Source organism: Rutilus rutilus (assembly GCF_951802725.1).
Source record: "Rutilus rutilus genome assembly, chromosome: 9".
Classification (NCBI taxonomy): domain Eukaryota; kingdom Metazoa; phylum Chordata; class Actinopteri; order Cypriniformes; family Leuciscidae; genus Rutilus; species Rutilus rutilus.
Window position 1 is genome coordinate 3,462,558 of NC_140223.1, and position 24,222 is coordinate 3,486,779.

Genomic DNA, 24,222 nt, shown 5'->3' on the forward strand with positions numbered 1-24,222 from the left:
AAACACTTTTGAAAATGACAAATCCTGTCCTTGTCCTCAGCCAAATTGGAGCAACACCCCAGCTAACAAAAAGACGTCCCTAGAACGTCCCTGAACGTCCTCTGCGAACGTCCTCTGGACGTCTTCGTGTAGGGTTCTTTAAACGTTAGCAGGACGTCGCGGGGGACGTTCGCAGGACGTCGCGGGGGACTTTCGCAGGACGTTTGCAGGACCGTCGTTCGACGTCCCGAGGGACCTTCGTGGGACGTTTGGAAAACATTCGGGGACCTTTACAGAACGTTCATTAGAAGTCCTTTTAACATCCTTTTTAATTTTATTTTACTTCTGGCTAACCAAAGAAAACAGACACGTTGTAAGGAACAAAGTATTTATTTGAACAATTGTAAAGGTGTTGTGCTCTTTCCGTGTGTGTGTGTCTTCAAACGCGCTGGCAGCTGTGTGTGTGTGTGTGTGTGTGTGTCTCGGTCGGTCAGCTGTGGGGTTAGTCCGTTGGCAATTCTTCCCCCTGGCATCTAAAACAACAAAATTAACACATTCAGAAGTGTTATGATTTTATATGTCTATATATGAATATGTGAAATATAACGTCGTCTCATTTCAGCAACATTTAGCAGCTAAGTTAATGTTAGTTTCGTAGTGTTAGCATAACGGTTAGCAGTGGTACACGCGGACAACTTCAGCAAACGTTTTAAAAAGTCAAATTTTCATAATATGTAATGATGTATAGTGGTTACGATAACTAATGTATACTAATCTAAAAATTAAAAATACCTTTAAGACAGACGAAAGGGAAAACACAAGGCTGCGTCTGAGGAGGACCGTCAACTGTCACTACAGCTGAGCGTTGCCTTGGATACATGGATACATGCTGCCTGCGTGCATAATGAATGACGTCACTCGCTTAGGTGCATTTGATCGTAACTTGCTGGTGTGTTATGGAAGGCATATTCTGCCAAAATTATAGTGTGTAGCTATATGACACTTTTTTGTGTTATTTGAAATGCAATGTGCTATCAGTCTTGAGTGCAATAATTAGAATAATATTTTTCCTAAAATAACTTATTTTGAATAAAACCAGTCCTTCGATCGCCCGCCTGACCAACATTTTTACAGGTAGCCTAAATTAGGATACATTTCTCTTACCTGTGTTATTTTCCACTTTCTTTCCAGCATGTGCTTTTCCATTCTTCGCATTTTCCTTGGCTGCATTCATCATGTGAAGTCGATGCATTATTTTAGAGCTCCTGAGATTCAACCTTATTTTCTTCATGCGGAATAATAAATTGTAGGCTATTCAATTGAATCAATTCTCATGTTTTTGATGTTTAAATTATATTGGCTGAAAACCGACTCGTGATTTGATTACATCTTTAATTAGTGATAGAAGTTATAAGTAACATGAAAGTTATTATCTTAACATTACAATTAAAACACTAAAATTTTTTACATTAACTTAATTTTACAATTAATTTAAATAATATTTTTACTATAGTTTATTTTCAGTTATAAAACTACAACCTCAATCTGCAAAACAAAAACCATGTTTTTTAGATAAAATCCATTATCACAGTTAATTTAATGGATAAACAAATCCCCTTTTAAATCCAATATGGGTTTATATTTTAGTTTAATCATTCATTTGTCTGAGTTGCAAGATGTCCGGTCTAATGATAAAAATCAAAGGCATGGGCGACTGGATTGTGTGTTGTCATGGAAATGGCATGTGAGGGAGACGTTCGCAAACTGGCACGGATAAATGTCCTCAGAACGTCCATCAGCGAACGTTCCAAAGCGGACCAGATGCGGACGTCCTCCGAAGGTCCGCTCGGGAACGTTCCAAAGCGGACCAAATGCGGACGTCCCCCGAAGGTCCGCTCGGGAACGTTCCAAAGCGGACCAAATGCGGACGTCCCCCGAAGGTCCGCTCGGGAACGTTCCAAAGCGGACCAAATGCGGACGTCCCCCGAAGGTCCGCTCGGGAACGTTCCAAAGCGGACCAAATGCGGACGTCCTCCGAACGTCCGCTCGGGAACGTTACAAAGCGGACCTAATGCGGACCTAAGGGGACGTTCGAAACGTCCGGGGGACGTCCCCTGTTTGCTGGGACCTTTCATAGTTTTGTTATGCTGAAAACTATTATTTTATATATTAGATGCACTTTTATGATGGATAGATGCACTTTTATGATGGATAGATGCACTTTTATGATGAATAGATGCACTTTTATGATGGATAGATGCACTTTTATCATGGATAGATGCACTTTTATGATGGATAGATGCACTTTTATCATGGATAGATGCACTTTTATGATGATAGATGCACTTTTATCATGGATAGATGCACTTTCAAGGTGCGTTCACACCGAACGCGAATAGCGCGTCAGGCGCGAGTGATTTCAATGTTAAGTCAATGCAAAGACGCGTTTCGCGCGTAAAAAATTCCTGCGGCGCGAATGAGGCGTAGAGGGCGGCGCGGTAGACGCGAATACGCCTCATTCGCGCGTCAAGTTCGCGCGAATAGCGCGAATTGAGCGTCTAGCGCGTTAAGCGCGTTAAGCGCGTTATGCGCGAATGATTTTATTAGTGCTATTTGTGCATTCACGCGTTTGACGCGAATTCGCGTCTGCCGCCCGAGTTGAAAAATCTGAACTTCTGCGTCAATTCGCGGCGCGTTAACCAATCAGGAGCCTGCTTGCTGCTGTCACGTGGTGAACTCACAGTTTATAATGTTATTTTATGTTTGGCCTCAATAAATTATTTTGTAATATGACTAAAATGCACAACAAAGCAAATCTTTCACATAAAAACTCGATTTCAATATGAGAGATACTCATTTTTTATTGAATGCTATTTATTCCATATCTATTCTAGATTATATGAAACTTTATTAATCTAATGTAAAGACAACAAACACAATTTAGTGTATAAAAACTTTAAAAAAAAAAATCACAGGACAGGTTTCACTTTTGGAGGCTGGCTCCATTTATTATCAAAACAAAAATAAATGACAGATTAGGTGCGGGCGAGGGTGAACCTCGCGCCGGGATGTACAGCGCGGGCTCGTCAGGCAGCGACCACCACTCGAGGCCGAGGCTTATACGGCCTACGCTGTCCTCGTCAGCGTCCTCACCGTTAGGTCCACCAAACCTACCTCCTGGAGCAAATTGTGAAACTCCTGAAACCCTCCGGAGGGTCTGGTGGACCCGAGTACAGCGACGATGTCCCCTACGCAGCTGTTTCTGCTCTCCAGAGCATATACGAGCGGTGACTCTCTCGATTAATGCTACTGCTAATGCTCGATAAACATCTAAAAAAGATGGCCGCCAACAGGTTTCGAAACTTTCGCCTCCGGATTTCGCCTCTGACGCGCGTGACGCGCGTAAATTTCATTTCAAACTTTTGATTTTACGCGCGTCAATTTCGCTCTTGACGCGCGAATTAACACAAAGTGGTCAAGCGTATAACTAGACGCGGCAGGCGCGAATTTGACGCGCTATTCGCGTTTGGTGTGAACGCAGCATTATGATGGATAGATGCACTTTTATGATGGATAGATGCACTTTTATGATGGATAGATGCACTTTTATGATGGATAGATGCACTTTTATCATGGATAGATGCACTTTTATGATGATAGATACACTTTTATGATGGACAGATGCACTTTTATGATGGATAGATGCACTTTTATGATGGACAGATGCACTTTTATGATGGACAGATGCACTTTTATGATGGATAGATGCACTTTTATCATGGATAGATGCACTTTTATGATGATAGATACACTTTTATGATGGACAGATGCACTTTTATGATGGATAGATGCACTTTTATGATGGACAGATGCACTTTTATGATGGACAGATGCACTTTTATGATGGATAGATGCACTTTTATGATGGATAGATGCACTTTTATCATGGATAGATGCACTTTTATGATGGATAGATGCACTTTTATGATGGACAGATGCACTTTTATGATGGATAGATGCACTTTTATCATGATAGATGCACTTTTATGATGGACAGATGCACTTTTATCATGGATAGATGCACTTTTATAATGGATAGATGCACTTTTATGATGGATAGATGCACTTTTATCATGGATAGATGCACTTTTATCATGGATAGATGCACTTTTATGATGGATAGATGCACTTTTATCATGGATAGATGACATGATAGTATGTCCCAAAGCTTGTCTACTTTTTGCAACACACTTTGCAAGTTTTATTTCTTCACAAAAAGAGTACATACTTTTGGGGCGTAGTATAAGTAGGCGAATTGAGACGAAGCATGTCTTTGGTTCACTGCAGTTTTAAGGAGAAAATACACAGGAATGGTGTTGACTTATGAATGTACACATGGTTTGTCTTAAAGCATATTAAAAACACCACATAGACATATAAACAACATTAAAAGCTGGATTTTCACCACAGGAGGGCTTTAATATACAGTGCAGTTCTCAGTGCGGTCCACAGGAGACAGTAGAGCGCGCCGTGCCATAACGCATCAGCCGTAGAAGAAGAGACAGCAGCAGCGGTAGTGACTCGCATTCAGAGAAACAGCACAAACAAAATCATGGAGGAAACCGCAAAAAAGGAGAAAAAGCAGGACGAAATCAAGGAGGAGAAGGACAAACAACCGGCGGGGAAAGAGAAAGAGAAGAAAGAGGAGCAGGAGCTGGTGAGAGAGAGAAAAACACCCGTGTTTGAATTCCGCCTGAGTCACTCTGCAGGCCAGACACACTCACACACTCACACACCACAGAGTAATGCTTGTGATTATTTATGAGTTGTCAATGAATATCAATCACTTTCGACACAAAACACTTTAAAACAACGCGTATGTGATTATAAGACTCTTATGTGTGCGTTATATGTATCATATCGTTGTATAAACATAGGGATGTATGGATAAAGTTGATAGAAATGCTTCCCTGAGGAGAACTTCCATGGTCTGATTTTAGAAATAACTATCTTTCATTGTTTCCAGAGGTCTGATGTTGTTAATAATCACTTCTCTGGTGTGTTTGTGTTGTTTGTGCAGTCAGAGGAGGACAAACTGCTCCAGGAGGAGTTGGAGATGCTCGTGGAAAGACTCGGTGTAAGTTCAGAGGGTTTTGTTGGATTTATTCATTATTCCTGGTTGAACTGTCATTTTGACACATTTGAAGAAGCAACATTCACTTAAAACTTAAAATATGTGAATTGTGTGCGATTTATTGTAATAAAAAACTGGGTTTCAAATATACAGTAAGATATTCAGTTGTTAACATTTGTATACTTCGACAGCATTTCTAATCTTAATGTTAATTTCAACCTTTACTAATACATCATTAAGATCAAAAGATGTATTTGTTAACATTAGTTAATGCAGTGTGAACTAGCATGAACAAACAATGAGCAGTTGTTTTACTAGTGATGTCAATCGATTAAAACAATTTATTAATTGCACCTGACATTAAAGTTTTTAATATATTGTCATATTGCAATACTTTCACATTGAGTCTCCAAAACAATGTAGAAAAAACATAAAGTATATCTTAAATATTTGTTTAACCCTTTAGAAGCTGAAGCTAAAATAGGTGGTTTTCACATATTTCGATTTTTTTTTTTTTTTTACTGTAAAATTCTAAAACGATGTGCTATCTTCATGTGCAAGGTGTCATCCTTTTCAGAAAAAGATAAGCTTTCAACAAATTACAGTTATTGACCATTACTGTGTGTGGTGAGTTTGTAAATAGAATTTAAATAGGCAAAAAAAAAAAAAAAAAGAGAATAAATTTACTGATTCTTATTTAGAAAAAATCATGAACGAAAGAAACTAACACTTTAAAGTTGAAAAATGAACTATAATACATATATACAAGTCTTTTTGTGGGTTACACAGTTTTCATTTAGGACACTTTTTTTCATACACGCACACACACATACACATGCACACATACACATGCTTAGATACGTGAAAGAGTAACGCCATCCGCCTCCCAAATTTCATTAAAAATCATCCCAATCCCCTCTTCTGCTGTCTAACACTTCTTTCGCCATGTATTTGTTCGTTTCTTTTATCATTTTATGCAATCCAAAACACTCTAGCGCGTCTTATCTCTCTGTTCAAATCCGTCCATCCCGCGCTGCTGTCATTTGCAGAAGGAAAGCATGACATTACCGTAATAAGCCGTATATTGGCGAAAAGCGCATGATGTCTATGTGAATTATTTTGATAGTGCAAACGGTTGAAGAGTTACAGTGACATGAATACAGCTTGGTTGCCTGTGTCGTCGACGACACGTCCGGTTTTAAAGGGTTAATGGCGTCTCTTTTTACTAAGCACTATAGATGAAGGCCAGTATCACTGATACCAGTACTGGCGTCTCTATTAAATGGATTTTTCTCCTCTATTTTAGCCATTCAACATTACAGTATTAATTGAAAGCTATAATTGTTAACATTTAATAAGCTTTCAAAAAATAACAACTTTTAATTTAAGTTAACCCTTAATCTTCACATAAACCCATTGTGATAAATGTCACATTTAGCTGTGCCTTTAATATATCAGGGCTCAGCGGCGCTAAGGTTTTTTCCATTGGCCCTGCTGGGACGGTTCAGATTTGACCCTGTCCTGCTAAAAGGCACAGAAATGTTACTGTTTTCTTTGTTTTTCACCCATGTAACCTTGTAAACAGTGCTTTATGATTCTCAGGTAGGACTAACAGGTAAATATACAGAAATTGAATAAAGTTATCAAACATTTTTCAGTCTTCACCACATAAATTATTAATAGATTTATCCTTATTAAAGCTACAAACATTGTTCAGTCAAGAGCAGTGAGTGTCTTTTGTTCTGTGATTATAATTAATAACAGACTTCAGCAGGTTTATTAGGCTGCTGTCACTTTAAGACCTGAAGCACATGACGTGTGTCTGACACGCATCCTATTTTCTCACAACTCTGTTCATTTAAGCCTTTATTTGACTCATTTAAGACTGTGCTTGTGGCGGATACTCAACAAAACGGACATTTTAACATAATTTTGTGTGTTTTTGTCTGTTGAAGTGCAAAAGAACTGCTTTTGTGTGTTTGTTCGGCGTGAAAAAATCAATGTTGTGTTGATTGCATTAAATATTTTTAACACGTTAAACTGGGAAAAAGTAATCGCATGGAATAACGCATTCATTTTGACAGCCCTAATTTTTACTAACATTAACGTAGATTAATAAATGCTTTAAAAATATATTGTTAATATAATGAGACTTTATTGTAAAGTGTTACTAGAATTAGTTTTCACAAGAATGGATCAAAGTGTAATGAATTTCTTTATTTCTGAAAATACTAAAAATGTTTACCAATAACGTCCATGCAATACAATCAAATCCTCACGGATAAAATCACATCCTGAATATTCCATAAGTTAAATGTGTTGATTTTTGTGTGTCAAGACGCTTGTTTTCTCTGTGTTGTGCAGGAGACGGACACGTCTCTGTATCGTCCTGCTCTGGAAGAACTGCGGCGTCAGATTCGCTCCTCCACGACCTCCATGACGTCGGTGCCCAAACCGCTCAAGTTCCTGCGACCCCATTACGCCAAACTCAAAGAGATCTACCAGAACATGGCGCCCGGAGAGAACAAGGTGTGTTTGCGGCATCAATTAAATGGCTCTGATGATTTTATAAGAACATTCAGCCTATGTTTGAGTGTGTCAATCCTTCTCTGTTTGACAGCATTTCTGTGCTGACGTGGTGTCTGTCCTCGCCATGACCATGAGCACCGAGCGGGAGTGTCTGAAGTATCGTCTGCTGGGCTCACAGGAGGAGCTCGCGTCATGGGGACACGAATACGTCAGGTACAAGAACCAGCACCAGTACAGCCAGACGACAGCCTGAAGACCAGTGTTGTTATTGTTAGCTAAAACTATTAAAAAATCATTTTTTGGGATTTGAAATAAATCTTAAAGGTGCAGTACACGTTTTCTGAAAGTGTCTGAGCACCAAAACACTTTAGCCAATCAGCAGTAAGGGGCGTGTCCACTCATGATCGGGGAGGGGCTTGTTGCATAGTGTGTTTTTTATTTTGGGGGTGGAGCTAATCAAAAGAGGGCGGAAAAACGCTTCAGACTGCAACTCATATTGTGTACGAAGATGATGTCTCTTGTTTTCTATTTAGGGCTGTCGAAGGCCGTGTTTACATCAATATTAAGATATGTTGTGGTCGATCGGATCACAAGTAGACGAGAGAGACACATTCCCGTTCACACCTGGTGTTTTAATCCGTCTCTTTTGTCCACTTTCACCCACTTCTGTCCTGATTTTTTAAGGGGAGGGTCTATATTTCAGATCTTTCAATCTAATGGACGAAATAAGCTCACGTAATTTACATATGAACACGACGGAGAGACACACTGAGAACATCAGCTTTAGTTTCTGCTCTGACACACACGAGATCAGCCGAACGCTGTGAGTGTGTGTTAGACATCAGGAATGATGAGAGAACATTGTGTTTGGTACGTTTTTCCTCTTCAAACCAAACTTGTGTCTCCAGTCGACAGTTTAAACCCCGTCTGACTCGAGCTCTTCCCATAATGCTCACGCGTTAGTTCAGTAGACGGAGAGAAGACGGTGTTTAGTGGCTGTTTGAACACATTCGCTCACATGAGCGTTTACACTACGAAACATCCGGTCGAATGTGTTTGCGACTTCCTCTGGAAGTGGTGGAAAGTGGACAAGCTCAAAAAGTTTTAGACCCCATTTACATCTGTATTTAATGTTGTCCACTTGAGATCTGATCGACCAAAACACATCTTAATACCAGGTGGAAACAGGGCCTAAGTTAACACGACAATAACGGATATACAGTTAAAAAGATGTGACCCGTGGTGGCAAAAGGAGTCTGAATGCGCTCAGGCTAATTACAAGCTACAGGTAAAACAAGTGAAAAATGTCTAAATTTGCGGTTCACTAAGCCCTCGTCTAGCGATCCCAGTGCTTCAAAAAAGCGATTAAACATCTAAAAATGTCTTTATTTATGCGTTTTCCCTTGTTCATGTAAAATGCCCTTTTTTCTCTGCTCACTTCTTGATGATGGCGCTCCTTTCAGCACAAGTTTGGTATCGTTTTAAAGCGCAGCATTCCAACTTTATCAATATTCATGGGAATTTCTCAAAGGCACGAGTCTGAACCAATGAAATGTGATTTTCAAACTAATCTGCTTATTTAAACAAAACGATCTTACTCGCGCCGACTGACGGATCCAAAGCTTGCGCACAAAGACGCCTCAGACTGGCGCGACCCCGATATATACATATACACTACCGTTCAAAAGTTTGGGGTCAGTAAGGTTTTTAATGTTTTTAAAAGAAGTCTCTTCTGCTCACCAAGGCTGCATTTATTTGATTAAAAATACAAACAAAAACAGTAATATTGTGAAATATTATTCCAATTTAAAACGGCTGTTTTCTATGTGAATATATAGTAAAGTGTAATTTATTCCTGTGATCAAAGCTGAATTTACAGCATCATTACTCCAGTCTTCAGTGTCACATGATCCTTCAGAAATCAGTCTAATATGATGATTTGATGCTCAAGAAACATTTATGATTATTATCAATGTTGAAAACAGTTATTTACATTTTTATTTCATGATGCTATGATGAATAGAAAGTTCAAAAGAACAGCATTTATCTGAAATCTAAAGCTTTTGTAACATTAAACACTACCGTTCAAGAGTTTGGGGTCAGTAAGAATTATTTTATTTTTGGGGGAAAGAAATAAAATAAATCAATACTTTTATTCATCAAGGATGAGTTAAACTCATCAAAAGTTACAGTAAAGACATTTATAATGTTAGAAAATATTATATTTTAAATAAATGCTGTTCTTTTAAACTTTCTATTCATCAAATAATTTTGAACAAAATTTGTACACAACAGTTATTAACTTTGATAATCATAATGAATGTTTCTTGAGGATTTCTGAAGGATCATGTGACACTGAAGACTGGAGTAATGATGCTGGATATACAGCTTTGATCACAGGAATAAATTACAGTTTAAAATATATTAAAATAGAAAACAGTCATTTTAAATTGTCATAATATTTCACAATATTACTGTTTTTTTTATTATTATTTTTTTTATCAAATAAATGCAGCCTTGGTGAGCAGAAGAGACTTCTTATAAAAACATAAAAAAATCTTACTGACCCCAAACTTTTGAACGGTAGTGTACACACACACACACACACACACACACACACATACACATACACAGAATTGCAGTATTTCAAAATATCTGTCTTGGCGAATATTCACGCAAACATCTGTTTTGTCTTATGTGAACATTTGATTAATTGTGGAAAAACATCAAATGTGTGACATTTATATTAGATCTGTACGCTACTGTAGGTCGGACTGTGTCCATCTCAATTAATGTTAATCAAACAATTGTGGAATCATGGCAAAAAAAGTTTAATATTTATTTTTCCTGTAGGTATTTGGTTGAGTTTGTGTGTGCCAAATTTTGTGTTATTACCAGGGATTTTAAGGGGTGGTTGCTAGGTAATCTTGTTTGCTGGGATGGTTGCTAGGTAACCTTCTGAAAACTTTATCTCGAGTTTAGTGCAGCTCAGTCATTTCTTTTGTCTGATTCCAACAAATCATACATAATTTGAAAGGTTTTTTAATAATGTGAAAATATATTTTTTTGCCAGAACGGGTCAAAAATAGTGAGGTTAAAGGAGGCTCTATTTGACCCTATGAACCTCCCGTAGTTCAAACTTTCTTTAATGCAGTCTGGGAACTTTCTAGCTCTTTCCGTGCCGAATCAGTGACGTGACCCTGTGTGTGTGTTTCCAGGCATCTTGCCGGAGAGGTCGCTAAGGAATGGCAGGAGATCGAGGAAGGTGATAAAGCTCAGCAGGAATTACTTCTGAAGCTGGTCAAAGAGATCGTCCCGTATAACATGGCCCACAATGCCGAGCACGAGGCCTGTGACCTCCTGATGGAAATCGAGCGTCTCGACATGCTGGATACGTACATCGATGAAAACGCCTACGCTAAAGTCTGCCTTTACCTCACCAGGTGCGACACGATTACCCACAGTGCATCTGAACGTGTCTTTTATAGGTGTCTTCCTGTTTTGATCGTGTGTTTGTGTCTCCAGCTGTGTGAGTTACGTCCCTGAGCCGGAGAACTCGGCTCTGTTGAAATGCGCTCTCAACATCTTCCGCAAGTTTAACCGTTACCCAGAAGCCCTCAGACTCGCACTGATGCTTAATGACGTGGAGCTGGTGGAGAACATCTTCACTTCCTGCAAGGACATGTATGACAAACACGCACTTAATTTATCATTTACACACAGTTTGTCTCCTGATAACTGAATCTCGAGTTGCAAGACACTGATAGTAACGTGTGTGTGTGTGTGTGTGTGTGTGTGTGTGTGCAGTGTCATTCAGAAGCAGATGTCGTTCATGTTGGGTCGTCACGGCATGTTCCTGGAGCTCAATGAAGATGTGGAGGATTATGAAGATCTGACGGAGATCATGTCTAACGTGCAGCTCAACAGCAACTTCCTGGCTCTCGCTAGAGAGGTGCTTAAACACACACACACACACACACACACACAGAAATATATCCAGGTCACGAAATATCTGGGTCATAAGAGAAAATGCACAGACTGACTGAATCTTGAGTAAAGAAAATTAAGCCTAATTTTTAGGACCATTTGACCTCATTTTTATGACAATTCACATCCCTAGTTTATTATTATTACAGTGCAACTGAAAAAATATGAAATATTTTTGTTGCAAAGTACAATTATAATTATGCATCGTGGTCATTTAGTTCATGCTGATATTAATAAGAATATCATTGTATCCAGAAAGGATTGTTTTATAACAGTATGACAATAATGGGAATATCTATCGCTCGATCGATCTATAGTTTTTTCTATCTATCTATCTATCGTTCATTCTTTCTTTCTATATTTCTATCTCTCTCTCGTTCGTTCTTTCTACTTATAGTTTTTTTTATCGTTCTATCGTTCGTTCGTTCTTTCTTTCTATCGTTCGTTCTATCTATAGTTTTTTCTATCGTTCTATCTATCTATCTTTCGTTCTTTCTTTCTATCGTTCGTTCTTTCTTTCTATCGTTCTATCTATCGTTCGTTCTATCTTTCTATCGTTCGTTCTTTCTATCTATAGTTTTTTCTATCGTTCTATCTATCTATCGTTCATTCTTTCTTTCTATCGTTCTATCTATCTACCGTTCGTTCTTTCTATCTATCATTTTTTCTATCTATCGTTCGTTCTTTCTATCTATCTATCATTTTTTCTATCGTTCGTTCATCTATCTATCATTCTTTCTATCGCATTACAATAATGAGAAATTGCATTCAAATGCGTTTGGTCATTAAAATGTCTCAAGAAGACTTCACTTCAAAACTAAATTTATATTAATGAAAATGTTATAAATTATTGTTAGGATAATTGAGGTGAAATGTGTCTTATTGTCTTAAAATGTCACTCTGATTATTTATTGCATTCAGAATATTATGTTTTTTGTGTGGTTTTGACCCAGACGTGTTGTTGTGAGATTCACATTTAGATGAATAATATTTCTGTCAGTTGCTTGTACATATTTGTAGACGTTATATTCTGATCCTTTCCTCTGTAGCTCGACATCATGGAGCCCAAAGTGCCAGATGACATCTACAAAACCCACCTGGAGAACAACCGTAAGACCCGTCAGATCTCGTTATGAGTGTGATGGTGTGTTGTGTTTCACTGACGGTGTGTTTCTCTCAGGGTTCGGTGGCAGCGGCTCACAGGTGGACTCCGCTCGCATGAACCTCGCCTCCTCGTTCGTCAACGGTTTCGTCAACGCTGCGTTCGGACAGGACAAACTGCTCACGGAGGACGGAAACAAGTGGCTCTACAAGAACAAGGACCACGGTGAGAACAGCCACATCTCTGGGCTGCTAAACAGCATAAATCTGCTGTTATTGTGATGATCTTTGTGTTAAATGTGTGTGTGTTTCAGGCATGCTCAGCGCTGCGGCCTCTCTGGGAATGATCCTGCTGTGGGACGTGGACGGTGGTCTGACACAGATCGATAAATATCTCTATTCATCCGAGGACTACATCAAGGTACAAATGCACACAGCAGCCATGTTTCCATTCATAGCATCCGGAAATTTCAAACACACTTTTAATCACTCTTAAGCCCGGGACACACCAAACCGACACCAAAGAGCCAGCGCTGATGAAAGCCGACTGTGTTGTCGCCTCGCGTCGGGGGAAAAGCTGCGCTTGAACACACTGAGAGAACTACAGCCGACTGTCAGCTAGCGTGTGTGTTCTGCGCCTGCGTGTAAATATATTCGTCTGCAGATATATTCGTCATTCAAAAAGGGAAACCGACGCTTAGTTTAAAGTAACAGAGATTGTTTTGGCTTTATAGCAGTTCTTGAATAAAGTTATTTTCCAGCTAAAGTTAGTTTGATTGATTCACTTCCGTCGCAACGATCATTAGTTATTAACTTAGGGGCCGCTAACTCGACACCGTTTCAACAGGAAACTCTACACAGACTTTAAACGCGAAACCTGTGAGAGCGCTGATGGTGTGCACATGTGTATTACGAGTTCAGTCTATTGGTATGCGCGTTTGAATACATGTGCGCAGGTCTGTAATTCCCTACAAACCAAGCCTTAAAAAACTCCTTGTCTGGCCTTAACATTTTGATACAGAATTTTATCACTTCGGGAACCGAATTTTCCCGACAACGCTTTATCTGTAGAGTGGTAAAGGGATCCTCCATAAGGAGAAACTAGTTGGCACTTTAGCACCCCGCTATGACATCGGGTCCAGGCGCAGGTTCTTCATCAGATCTGGATACAGCCTGGATCACTCCGGTAAGATGCCGTAACATTAGAACAGCGTCTATCTGTACCGTTTTGACTTCTTTGCTCGCTGTTTTGCTATTATTCTCGTGCACTGACTCGTTCACTAAGCTGAACAGCCAATCAGAGTCCTCTCTCTGACCGACGGTTCAACATGTCGAATCGGCCGAAAAAAGCAGACGTTGACCAGTTTCTTGGCCTGGTGTGTCCCGGGCTTTAAAACTAGATCTGATCAAGTGATATTCACCAGATGTCGTTTAGGTCATAAAAGATTGACTCGTGCTTTTTTGCGTAAAGGTGAAGACCTAACTCTGTGCATGTTTTGTAAGATTCCCCTCTCTGTTAAACATATGTTATTGGACTGTCCTGGGTTTAATACAAGTAGAATGCTCTTTTATGAAGTTATTTCACGTAAGGACTTATTTAGTAAGATTATGCCTGAAAATATGTTAATTTAAAAACAATTGTATAATATGACTTTGCTTTGTTTGTTTGTTTGCTTGGTTTTATTGTATTTATATGATGTTTGTGTTTTTGTAAATTAATTTTGGCCATGAAAATAGCCTTAGATGCTGACACGGCATTAAATAAAACCTGGGAAAATATTCTGAATGATTAATTTGACACATGTATTTCTTTCAGTCCGGGGCGCTGTTGGCGTGTGGTATCGTGAACTCTGGCGTCCGTAACGAGTGTGATCCCGCTCTGGCTCTGCTGTCCGACTACGTCTTACACAACAGCAACATCATGAGGATTGGAGCCATTTTTGGGTAATTCACAAATAACACAAATGACACAAACCATTTAAGTTATTTTTTGTTATAAAGGGATACTCCACTTTTTTTGGAAATAGGCTCATTTTACAACTCCCCCAGAGTTAAAACAGTTGAGTTTTACCGTTTTCGAATCCATTCAGCCGATCTCCGGGTCTGGCGGTACCACTTTTAGCATAGCTTAGCATAGATCATTGAATCGGACAGGACCATTAGCATCTCTCTCAAAAAAATGACCAAAGAGTTTCGATTTTTTTTTTCTATTTAAAACTTGACTCTTCTGTAGTTACATCGTGTACTAAGACCGACGGAAAATGAAAAGTTGCAATTTTCTAGGCTGATGTGGCTAGGAACTATACTCTCATTCCTGCGTAATAATTTAGAAACTTTGCTGCCGTAAAATGAGCCTATTTCCAAAAAAAGTGGAGTATCCCTTTAATGGTTTAATTAAATTTTAATGAACAAAAAATGTACTATCCAGATACGCTGGATGGGTTTATTATAAGCGAGATGCTCGCGCTCGCTCTGAAACAGTGTTATTAGTCTACTCAACTGCTTACTCGTGACACATAACAAGTAGCAACACAGCTAAAAGTGTTCCTAATATGTTGGACCTTTAACTGAATGTAGCTTCCTTTACCTGCTGAAACATGCCTTCACAAGCACTGTAAGAGCTGTTGTGATGTTTGAGTTGACGCGCGAAAGGGGTGTTTGCTAAATATGCTTTACTTTTGTCATTCTAGTACTGACAGACAATTTGTCCACACTAGACGGCACTCGCAAGAAAATGGATGAGCTACATAATCAAATTCAGTAATATTACACCATTTAATCATTATTAAAAATACATAGGCTGAGTTACTAAAACAAGTTTTGTCAAAGAATACACTTGTTTGTTCACAGTTTGAACGTTCTTGTTTCCATTTGTTTAATTTCAAGATCTGAGGTGAATTATCCACTGTTGCTTTTACAGCTACAAAGCTGGAGCACTAAATGATATACAAAGTCACATTACACGCTTTTAACATTAAATAAAGCACATAAACAGCACCTGAGATTATCATCGCCACACTTTGTGTTTGTTGTTCCAGCGCGACGTCGCAGAAAAATAGAAACCGTTTCTAAAATAGACTCGTCGCCGTCGCGGCCGGTTAGGACAAACACTCTGATTAACACGAAAAATATCCTTTTATCGCGTGTTGCGTTGGACACGGTGTTATTCCTTAACGATGAATGTATGATTATTATTTGTGAAAGTACATTCGACTGTACAATAGTGATGCTGCTTTGTGTTTGTGTAGGTTGGGTCTGGCGTACGCCGGCTCTAACAGAGAGGATGTTCTCTCTCTGCTGCTTCCTGTCATGGGAGACTCCAAATCCAGCATGGAGGTGCGTGTGTGTGTGTGTGTGTGTGTGTGTGTGTGTGTGTGTGTGTGTGATGAATCTGTGAAGGACTTATTGATATAAGATTATGCCTGAAAAGGTTTGGGATTATTATAATTTTTTTAGCATAATGTGACCCTGAATCACGTCACCAGTCACATGTCGCACGGGTATATCTGTGGCAATAGCCAACAATACATTGTATGGGTCAAAATTATCCATTTTTCTTTTATGGCAAAAATCATGAGGATATTAAGTAAAGATCATGTTCCATGAAGATATTTAGTAAATTTCCTACCGTAAATATATAAAACATGTATTTGTGTGAGTGAATGCGGCACAATCGCCAACATAAATGAACAACTTTAAAGGAGATTTTCTCAATGTTTAATGTTTAATCTTCAGATTCCAGATTTTCAATAGTTGTATCTCGACCAAACATATAACAAACCACACATCAATGGAAAGCTTATTTATTCAGCATTCAGATGATCATCCTCATCTCAATTTCAAAAAATGTACCCATGTGACTGGTTTTGTGGTGCAGGGTCACGTATGTTAATTAAAAAAATCATGTATAATATGACTTGCTGTTTTTGTTTGTTTGGTTTTTATTGTATTTATATGATATTTGTATTTTTGTAATAGAATTTTTGCCTTGAAAATAGCTTTGAATGCTGACATGGCACTAAATAAAACAATCTGAATCTGATGAATCTGTGTGTGGACACGCAGGTGGCGGGAGTGACTGCGCTGGCATGTGGGATGATCGCTGTGGGCTCCTGTAACGGTGATGTCACGTCCACCGTCCTGCAGACCATCATGGAGAAGAGCGAGCAGGAGCTTAAGGACACGTACGCCCGCTGGCTGCCGCTCGGCCTCGGACTTAACCACCTGGGTAAGAACAGCACACGTCTCGGCCGGAGGCAATTAAACCTGCCGGGAATTACAAATTAAGGGCGTTTTCACAGTCAAAGTCCGAACCAAAGTTCATGTTTTGACGTTTCCGGTCGCCGGCATTTTGTCAGTCAAAAATAGTCAATCTCCGAATGCAACGTAACAGGGAGGAGAGTAAAGATGGAAAGCTCCTAAAGCTCAGTTCAATATAAATTCACGGATAATTTGTTGTTTTGTCGTTAGTGAAAATCAATATTGACCTTGTATTTGAAAAAGGATCCTCATATAAGAAGCAATACTAAAATTCAGAGTCAGTTCATGCGCATTCGGAGATCGACTATTTTTGACTGACAAAATGCCGGCAGACGGAAACACAGTGAGTTGTTCAAAATCTTTCTCTTTAGTAAACTCTGTGAACACAAACACTGTTCTCAATGCTGGAGTTCATGTGTCGAGCCTCTGGTGATACTTCCAGCGCAGTTTCATGTTGTGTCGAGCCGCATTAGTGTTTTAAAAATAGCGATTTTGATGCTGTCATAGTCGTGCCCCAAGCACTCCCATTCACTCCCATTCACAAACGAAAATACGGTCAAATTTAAGTGGCATTTCCATCCTAATTATGCTTTTAAATGAAAGTTTGCCTCGGGTAGATTCACTAAAAGACCCTAGGTTGCATTTTGGCGAGAGTTACGCTTTAAATCACAGCATGTGTGATTTGATAATCCCTTAAACCATATTGTTTAATTTTGATTTATCATGCAGGCCTAATTCTCAGTGTAAACAGTTCTGAGTTCTGATTGGATTAAGAATGCACAATTACATGATTGTGTGTGTGTGTGTGTGTGTGTGTGTGTGTGTGTGTGCAGGTAAAGGTGAGGCGATCGAAACCACTCTAGCAGCTCTTCAAGTCGTTCCCGAACCCTTCCGTAGCTTCGCCAACACGCTGGTGGACATCTGCGCATACGCAGGTGAGTCAAGTACTCCCTCACACAGGTTAAAGGTCACACGCTTCCTATAAAACACATATGTGTGTGTGTGTGTGTGTAACCGCTCGTCTGTCTCTCAGGGTCCGGTAACGTTCTGAAGGTGCAGCAGTTGCTTCATATCTGCAGTGAACATTACGACATCAAGGACAAAGATGATGATAAAGACAAGAAAGACAAAAAAGACAAAGATAAGAAGGAGACGGCAGATATGGGCTCCCATCAGGTGTGTGTGTGTGTGTGTTCTCGTTCTCATTCTCGTTGAGGTGTGTGTGTGTGTCAGTAAGGCTGACTCTGCTGTCTGCAGGGTGTGGCGGTGTTGGGCATCGCTCTCATCGCGATGGGTGAGGAGATCGGCTCAGAAATGGCCCTGCGCACGTTTGGTCACCTGGTGAGTTTTACACCAACATTTTTGGTGCTAAATAAAAAAAAATATATATATATAAAAATGCACTTACTTTATTTAATAAATAAATAAATAATAATAATTGTACAATTTTGTGTATTTATAAAAAAAACAATTATTTATATTAAATGTAATATTTGATATATAATTTATATAATACATTTTTATATCAATTATGAATACATTTAATAAATAACTGCATAAATGATAATTAATTAGTTAGTTATGTAATGTATTTAATTATAAATATAAATATTTAATACAACTTTATATAATTAATATTGTATAATTTTGTATTTTAAATATTAAATGTGATGTTTATTATAATATTTTTTTATTTATATAAAATTTATATTTGTTATATTAAATGATATAAGTATGTATATAAATTATAAATAAATGTATTTGATAAATACATCTAGAATAATAATTCATTACTTTTTTTATTTAAATACATTTAATTATCTACTTGTATATGAATATAAATATCATATACATTAATAATATAATTTGTAAAATTCATATTAAATTTATTATGGAAAATTACAGTATATAATATTATATACAAAGAAATTTTATAATTTATTAAATGTATTTATTCATTTTAAATATTAATGTCAATACGTATTATCATTTTATACTGAATGTAATATACATTTAGAAAATAATTATAATAAATATTACATGTAATATTTAATATATAAAATTACATCATATATATTTATATAAATTACTAATAAAAATGTATATTTAATAAACAAATAAACCACTTTATGGTAGTGATTCCCCTAATGCTTTGTTCCCTGATGTGTGTGTGTGTGTGTGTGTGCAGCTGCGTTACGGGGAGCCCACGTTAAGGCGAGCGGTTCCTTTAGCACTCGCTCTGATCTCAGTCTCCAATCCCAGGTTAAACATCCTGGACACGCTCAGCAAGTTCTCACACGACGCCGACCCGGAAGTGTCACACAACTCCATCTTTGCCATGGGAATGGTGGGAAGCGGTCAGTCAGTAATATTTGATATCTAAAATTGTATAATAAGTGAATATAAATTATAGATTGTGTTGATGCTCACACGCTGAAACGCACTGATGACATCATGAAGTGCTTCGACCAATCAGAGGCTGTGGTTTTCATGGTTACTGTGTTGGTCTTTTTCTACAGGCACCAATAACGCACGTTTAGCAGCGATGCTCAGACAACTGGCGCAGTATCACGCCAAAGACCCCAACAACCTCTTCATGGTCCGACTCGCTCAGGTGAGCAGAACAGTAGCTGAAAATACAGACCTGCTAATGTCTATAGGCACTTTTCCACCATCGGGACCGCTCTGGTGCTCTTCGGTCAAAAAAGCAAAAATTTTATGTTTGTTTATTTTATTTTTTTGTACTTCATTGGAATTGTACGAAACTTGGTAAAGGTTTTGGCACTTGCTGCGTGAACACACACAAAAATCATGGACCTGATTCGAAAAGGTTAAATGGTCCTGTGAACAATAGTCACACTTGTGCTCCTCGCGGTCAAAAATGATGCATTGGAAATGAATGTGAGAGGAATTTCCTCTAGTGGAAAAAGTATGGCTTTGATTTTCTCACAGTTTTGGAGTAAAACGTGATTTTGAAAATACACATTTTATATAAAAATTAAAAATAGGATTTTTCATAACAATACACTGTAAAAATCTGTTACTTTTTTTAAGTTAACTTTTTTTAAACTTTTTTTTTTCACTCCAGCAATAATCTGGCAAGTGTCGTCTTTGAAAAGAGATCAAACTGAAGTCTGTCGCTCTGAAGAGTTCAAGATTTATGACAGTTTAAGTTGGAAATATAATTTTCAGGTCTATGCTCAAAAAAGTGAATAAATGGATTATAAATACTGCGTACATTATAATTTAGTACCATAAAATCCCCTAAAAATATAAAATATAAAAGAAAAAATATTATCAAACTAAGATATAGTACATTCATTTCATTGACAAATGTTTTTGTTGTTATTTTTGACCGACACGAGAGCACAGAGGGCAACCGTTAACTGTAATTGTGCCGTGTCAAACCAAGTTCAAGTGGAAATGGAAATGGAAAAGTGCCTGATGATTATTAACACATTGTCATGTGACACGTTTTTGTTTGTATTACTAATTATATACACGCTTTCCTCTTTAGTGCTAATGTGCGTTTCATCACAAAGAGTCATGCTTTTTATAACACATCATCTGCTGTTGTTTTGACTGTTAATGAGCTGTTAATGTGAGCTGTGAGCCGGGCCAAAATTAACTCCAAATGCTAAAACCAATTAATTGAGTTTAGTGAGTGAATGAAGCAGTGGCGTTTTAAGAGTCATGTTAATGTAAAAACTGTAGTCTAATCCTAAGACAGTTTTTCCTTTAGTCTTAAGAAATAAAAGGAAGAAAAATATGCAAAATTGTTGGTGAAAAAAAAAACAAAAAAACATGACCAGGTTGTAGGTTGTCTGAAGATATTTTGTGTAAAGAAAACAATGATTCAATATTAAATCAGTATCAAGTCACATATTGTGATTTTATATATGTATGTGTAATTTTATAGTGTTTATACATTTCTTTTTTCTTTTCTTTTAATTTAAATTTAGTTCATTTTAAGATTGTTTTATTTTTCTATTTAGCTTTACCGATTTTGCTTTTTATTTCAGATAACTTCTACTGTTTAAGTTAATGTTTATTTTATTTCAGCTTTTTTCAATGTACAAAAAAAAATTAATGTTTGTTTTATCAGATCACTTCATAATATGAAAACATATTAATTACAAAAATATAAAAACTTAAGTACAGTATTGAGACTGTTTCTGAGTTTTTAGTTCTTCTTGGTGAAATATGAGCAGGCGTGTTTTGTGGGATGGTGATTTTCCAGTAACCGGTCATTGAAGTGTGTGTTGAAGCGGATCAGCTGCTGAAGTGTGTGTGTGTGTGTGTGTGTGTGTTTCAGGGTCTCACTCATCTGGGTAAAGGCACACTGACGCTCTGCCCGTATCACAGCGACCGGCAGCTCATGAGTCAGGTGGCCGTTGCTGGACTCCTCACGGTCCTCGTGTCATTCCTGGACGTCAAAAACAGTAAGAACGTCACTTTCAACATCTAGAACCACATCAGAACAATACCTGTAATGTCTGTCTGACATGTACCTGTGATTTCTCGTCTCTCTCGCTGCAGTAATTTTGGGAAAGTCTCATTACGTTCTCTATGGGTTGGTGGCGGCGATGCAGCCTCGCATGTTGGTCACATTCGACGAGGAGCTCAGACCTCTGCCAGTGTCCGTCCGAGTGGGACAGGTGTGTGTGTGTGTCCCTCTGTTTGAAGGGGCGTGTCTGCTGTGAGACTTCAGTGTAAACACCCTAGCTGTGATTGGCTTACATGTTGCATATGAAATAAGTATTACACGTGGAACTCTCTCGAAAATATTTACTTAGTTTTTACTATTACAGTTCTCAAGATTAACTAATTGTGAAAAGTGTTTATTATAGCATTATATTTAGATGTATAGCATTATATTTAGATCTATAACATCATATTGAAATCTATAGCATTATATTTAGATCTATAGCATCATATTGAAATCTGTTGCTTTATATTTAGATCTATAGCATTATATTGAAATATATAACATATTTAGATCTATAGCATTATATTTAGATATATAGCATCATATTGAAATATATAACATTATATTTAGATCTATAGCATTATATTTAGATCTATAGCATCATATTGAAATATAACATTATATTTAGATCTATAGCATTATATTTAGATATATAGCATCATATTGAAATATATAACATTTAGATCTATAGCATTATATTTAGATATATAGCATCATATTGAAATATATAACATTATATTTAGATCTATAGCATCATATTGAAATCTATAGCATTATATTTAGATCTATAGCATCATATTGACATATATAACATTATATTTAGATCTATAGCATCATATTGAAATCTATAGCATTATATTTAGATCTATAGCATCATATTGATATATATAACATTATATTTAGATCTATAGCATTAATTTAGATATATAGCATCATATTGAAATATATAACATTATATTTAGATCTATAGCATTATATTTAGATCTATAGCATCATATTGAAATATATAGCATTATATTTAGATCTATAGCATCATATTGAAATATATAACATTATATTTAGATCTATAGCATTATATTTAGATATGTAGCATCATATTGAAATCTATAGCATTATATTTAGATCTATAGCATCATATTGAAATCTATAGCATTATATTTAGATATATAGCATCATATTGAAATCTATAGCATTATATTTAGATCGTGCCATGAAAGGTTGCAGTGATGAGCATGAAGCCGGTCACCGATGTTATTTTTTTAGTCCAGTGATCGTGTATCTCTCATCTCACTAACGCACCAGTGGGCGGGGCTAAAGATGTGATGATGTCATAATGTGACAAAATTCCAAACAAATCATTTTTTTAACTTGGTTTCAATAAAAGCTGTTTTTGGACTAAGTTTGAGTTAAGAAACTCACAGGATGTTTTTGTAGTACAATGACCTCTTGCATGTCAGAAAGCTCAAGGAGAATATTATCTCTCAATTCATGACCCTTTTAAATGATATCAGTAATGCAAAACTAAATGGTGAAAGATGTTATAACTCTTTCTGTGTGTCTCCAGGCTGTGGATGTGGTTGGTCAGGCCGGTAAACCCAAAGCCATCACGGGCTTCCAGACTCACACCACGCCGGTGCTCCTGGCTCACGGAGAGCGAGCCGAACTCGCCACAGAGGAGTTCCTCCCCGTCACGCCCATCCTGGAGGGCTTCGTCATCCTGCGCAAGAACCCCAACTACGACGCGTAGACACGCGGACTGAAGCGCACACTAACCGGGACCTCTGATCGTATTTAAAGGCACCTCGTCCTCCACCTTCTGTCTCTGTCTTTCCCTCTCATGGGAAAACTGTGACGATTCCTCATGCCCTCCTTCTCCTCGCCGCGTTTTCTCCTCATTTTGTAATTAGAGCAAGCAATGAGTGTTTATCATCCTGCTTTAAACATGTTTTGTTGTTTTTTGTTACTTGTTCTGTAAAAGGTTGAGATACAAAAATAAAAGAATTGTGGTCAAATGTTGCTGTCACTGTTCATTTTTCAACTCAAAAAGCATTTTTCACGTTCTTACTCCAATCCTTACTGATATATCCATCATTTTGTGTTATTGTGAATATATATATAATAGTGCGACATGTAAAAAAATGTATGCCGATTTGAAGCTTGTGACATATAAACGCACATAAACCCAATCACGTGTTTAGCATTCATACAATCTACAATACATTCAGATTCATAAATTGGGATGGTTAGATACATGATGGGCTAATGTAGGGAAAAAGTAACATTCTGGGATGAATATATTCTGGAAATCCTGCTTTTTTTGTCATTAAGAGAAATTATATTGTCTCAGTTACAAATTTGACTGGTAAATCATGAAGAATGTTTTTTCCCCCGCCCTTTTGTATTTATTGCAATGCATATATTGTATGTTCAGGGATGACAGATTGATAGGCAGACATGGTATTTATGACTGGATGTAACTTTTGATACTTTGCGGTAAAATTGGCTCTCCTACTGACTTTGTCCTATCAGTGTGGCTCTCATGAAGAAAAAACAGTGAAGACCACTGAACTACACCATAGCTAATTCATATGTATGAGCCAGTATCTGGCAATAGTGACATATGTAGTGTGTTTGTTTCATACAGACCTGTTGAACATTTCAGCACAATCACACATCTACTAAAACAATATTTTCAGATGTCATTGCTAACCCATTTTTAATAATAAACCAATAAAGCAGCATT

General features: G+C 37.6%; 1 protein-coding gene across 1 annotated transcript; it reads left to right on the forward strand.

Moving 5' to 3' along the window:
- Positions 1–150: 150 nt before the first annotated feature.
- Positions 151–23,491, forward strand: psmd2 (proteasome 26S subunit ubiquitin receptor, non-ATPase 2). Its single transcript, XM_084418910.1, has 22 exons — positions 151–352; positions 4,450–4,696; positions 5,060–5,116; positions 7,478–7,642; positions 7,734–7,855; positions 10,861–11,085; positions 11,168–11,326; positions 11,450–11,594; positions 12,679–12,739; positions 12,810–12,956; positions 13,045–13,151; positions 14,547–14,674; positions 15,979–16,066; positions 16,796–16,958; positions 17,824–17,925; positions 18,024–18,166; positions 18,248–18,331; positions 19,179–19,347; positions 19,510–19,604; positions 21,306–21,432; positions 21,530–21,648; positions 23,044–23,491. Exons 2-22 carry the CDS (start codon positions 4,592–4,594, stop codon positions 23,224–23,226), a joined length of 2,694 nt encoding a protein of 897 aa, XP_084275036.1. The 5' UTR covers positions 151–352; positions 4,450–4,591; the 3' UTR covers positions 23,227–23,491.
- The last annotated feature ends 731 nt before the right edge of the window (positions 23,492–24,222 follow it).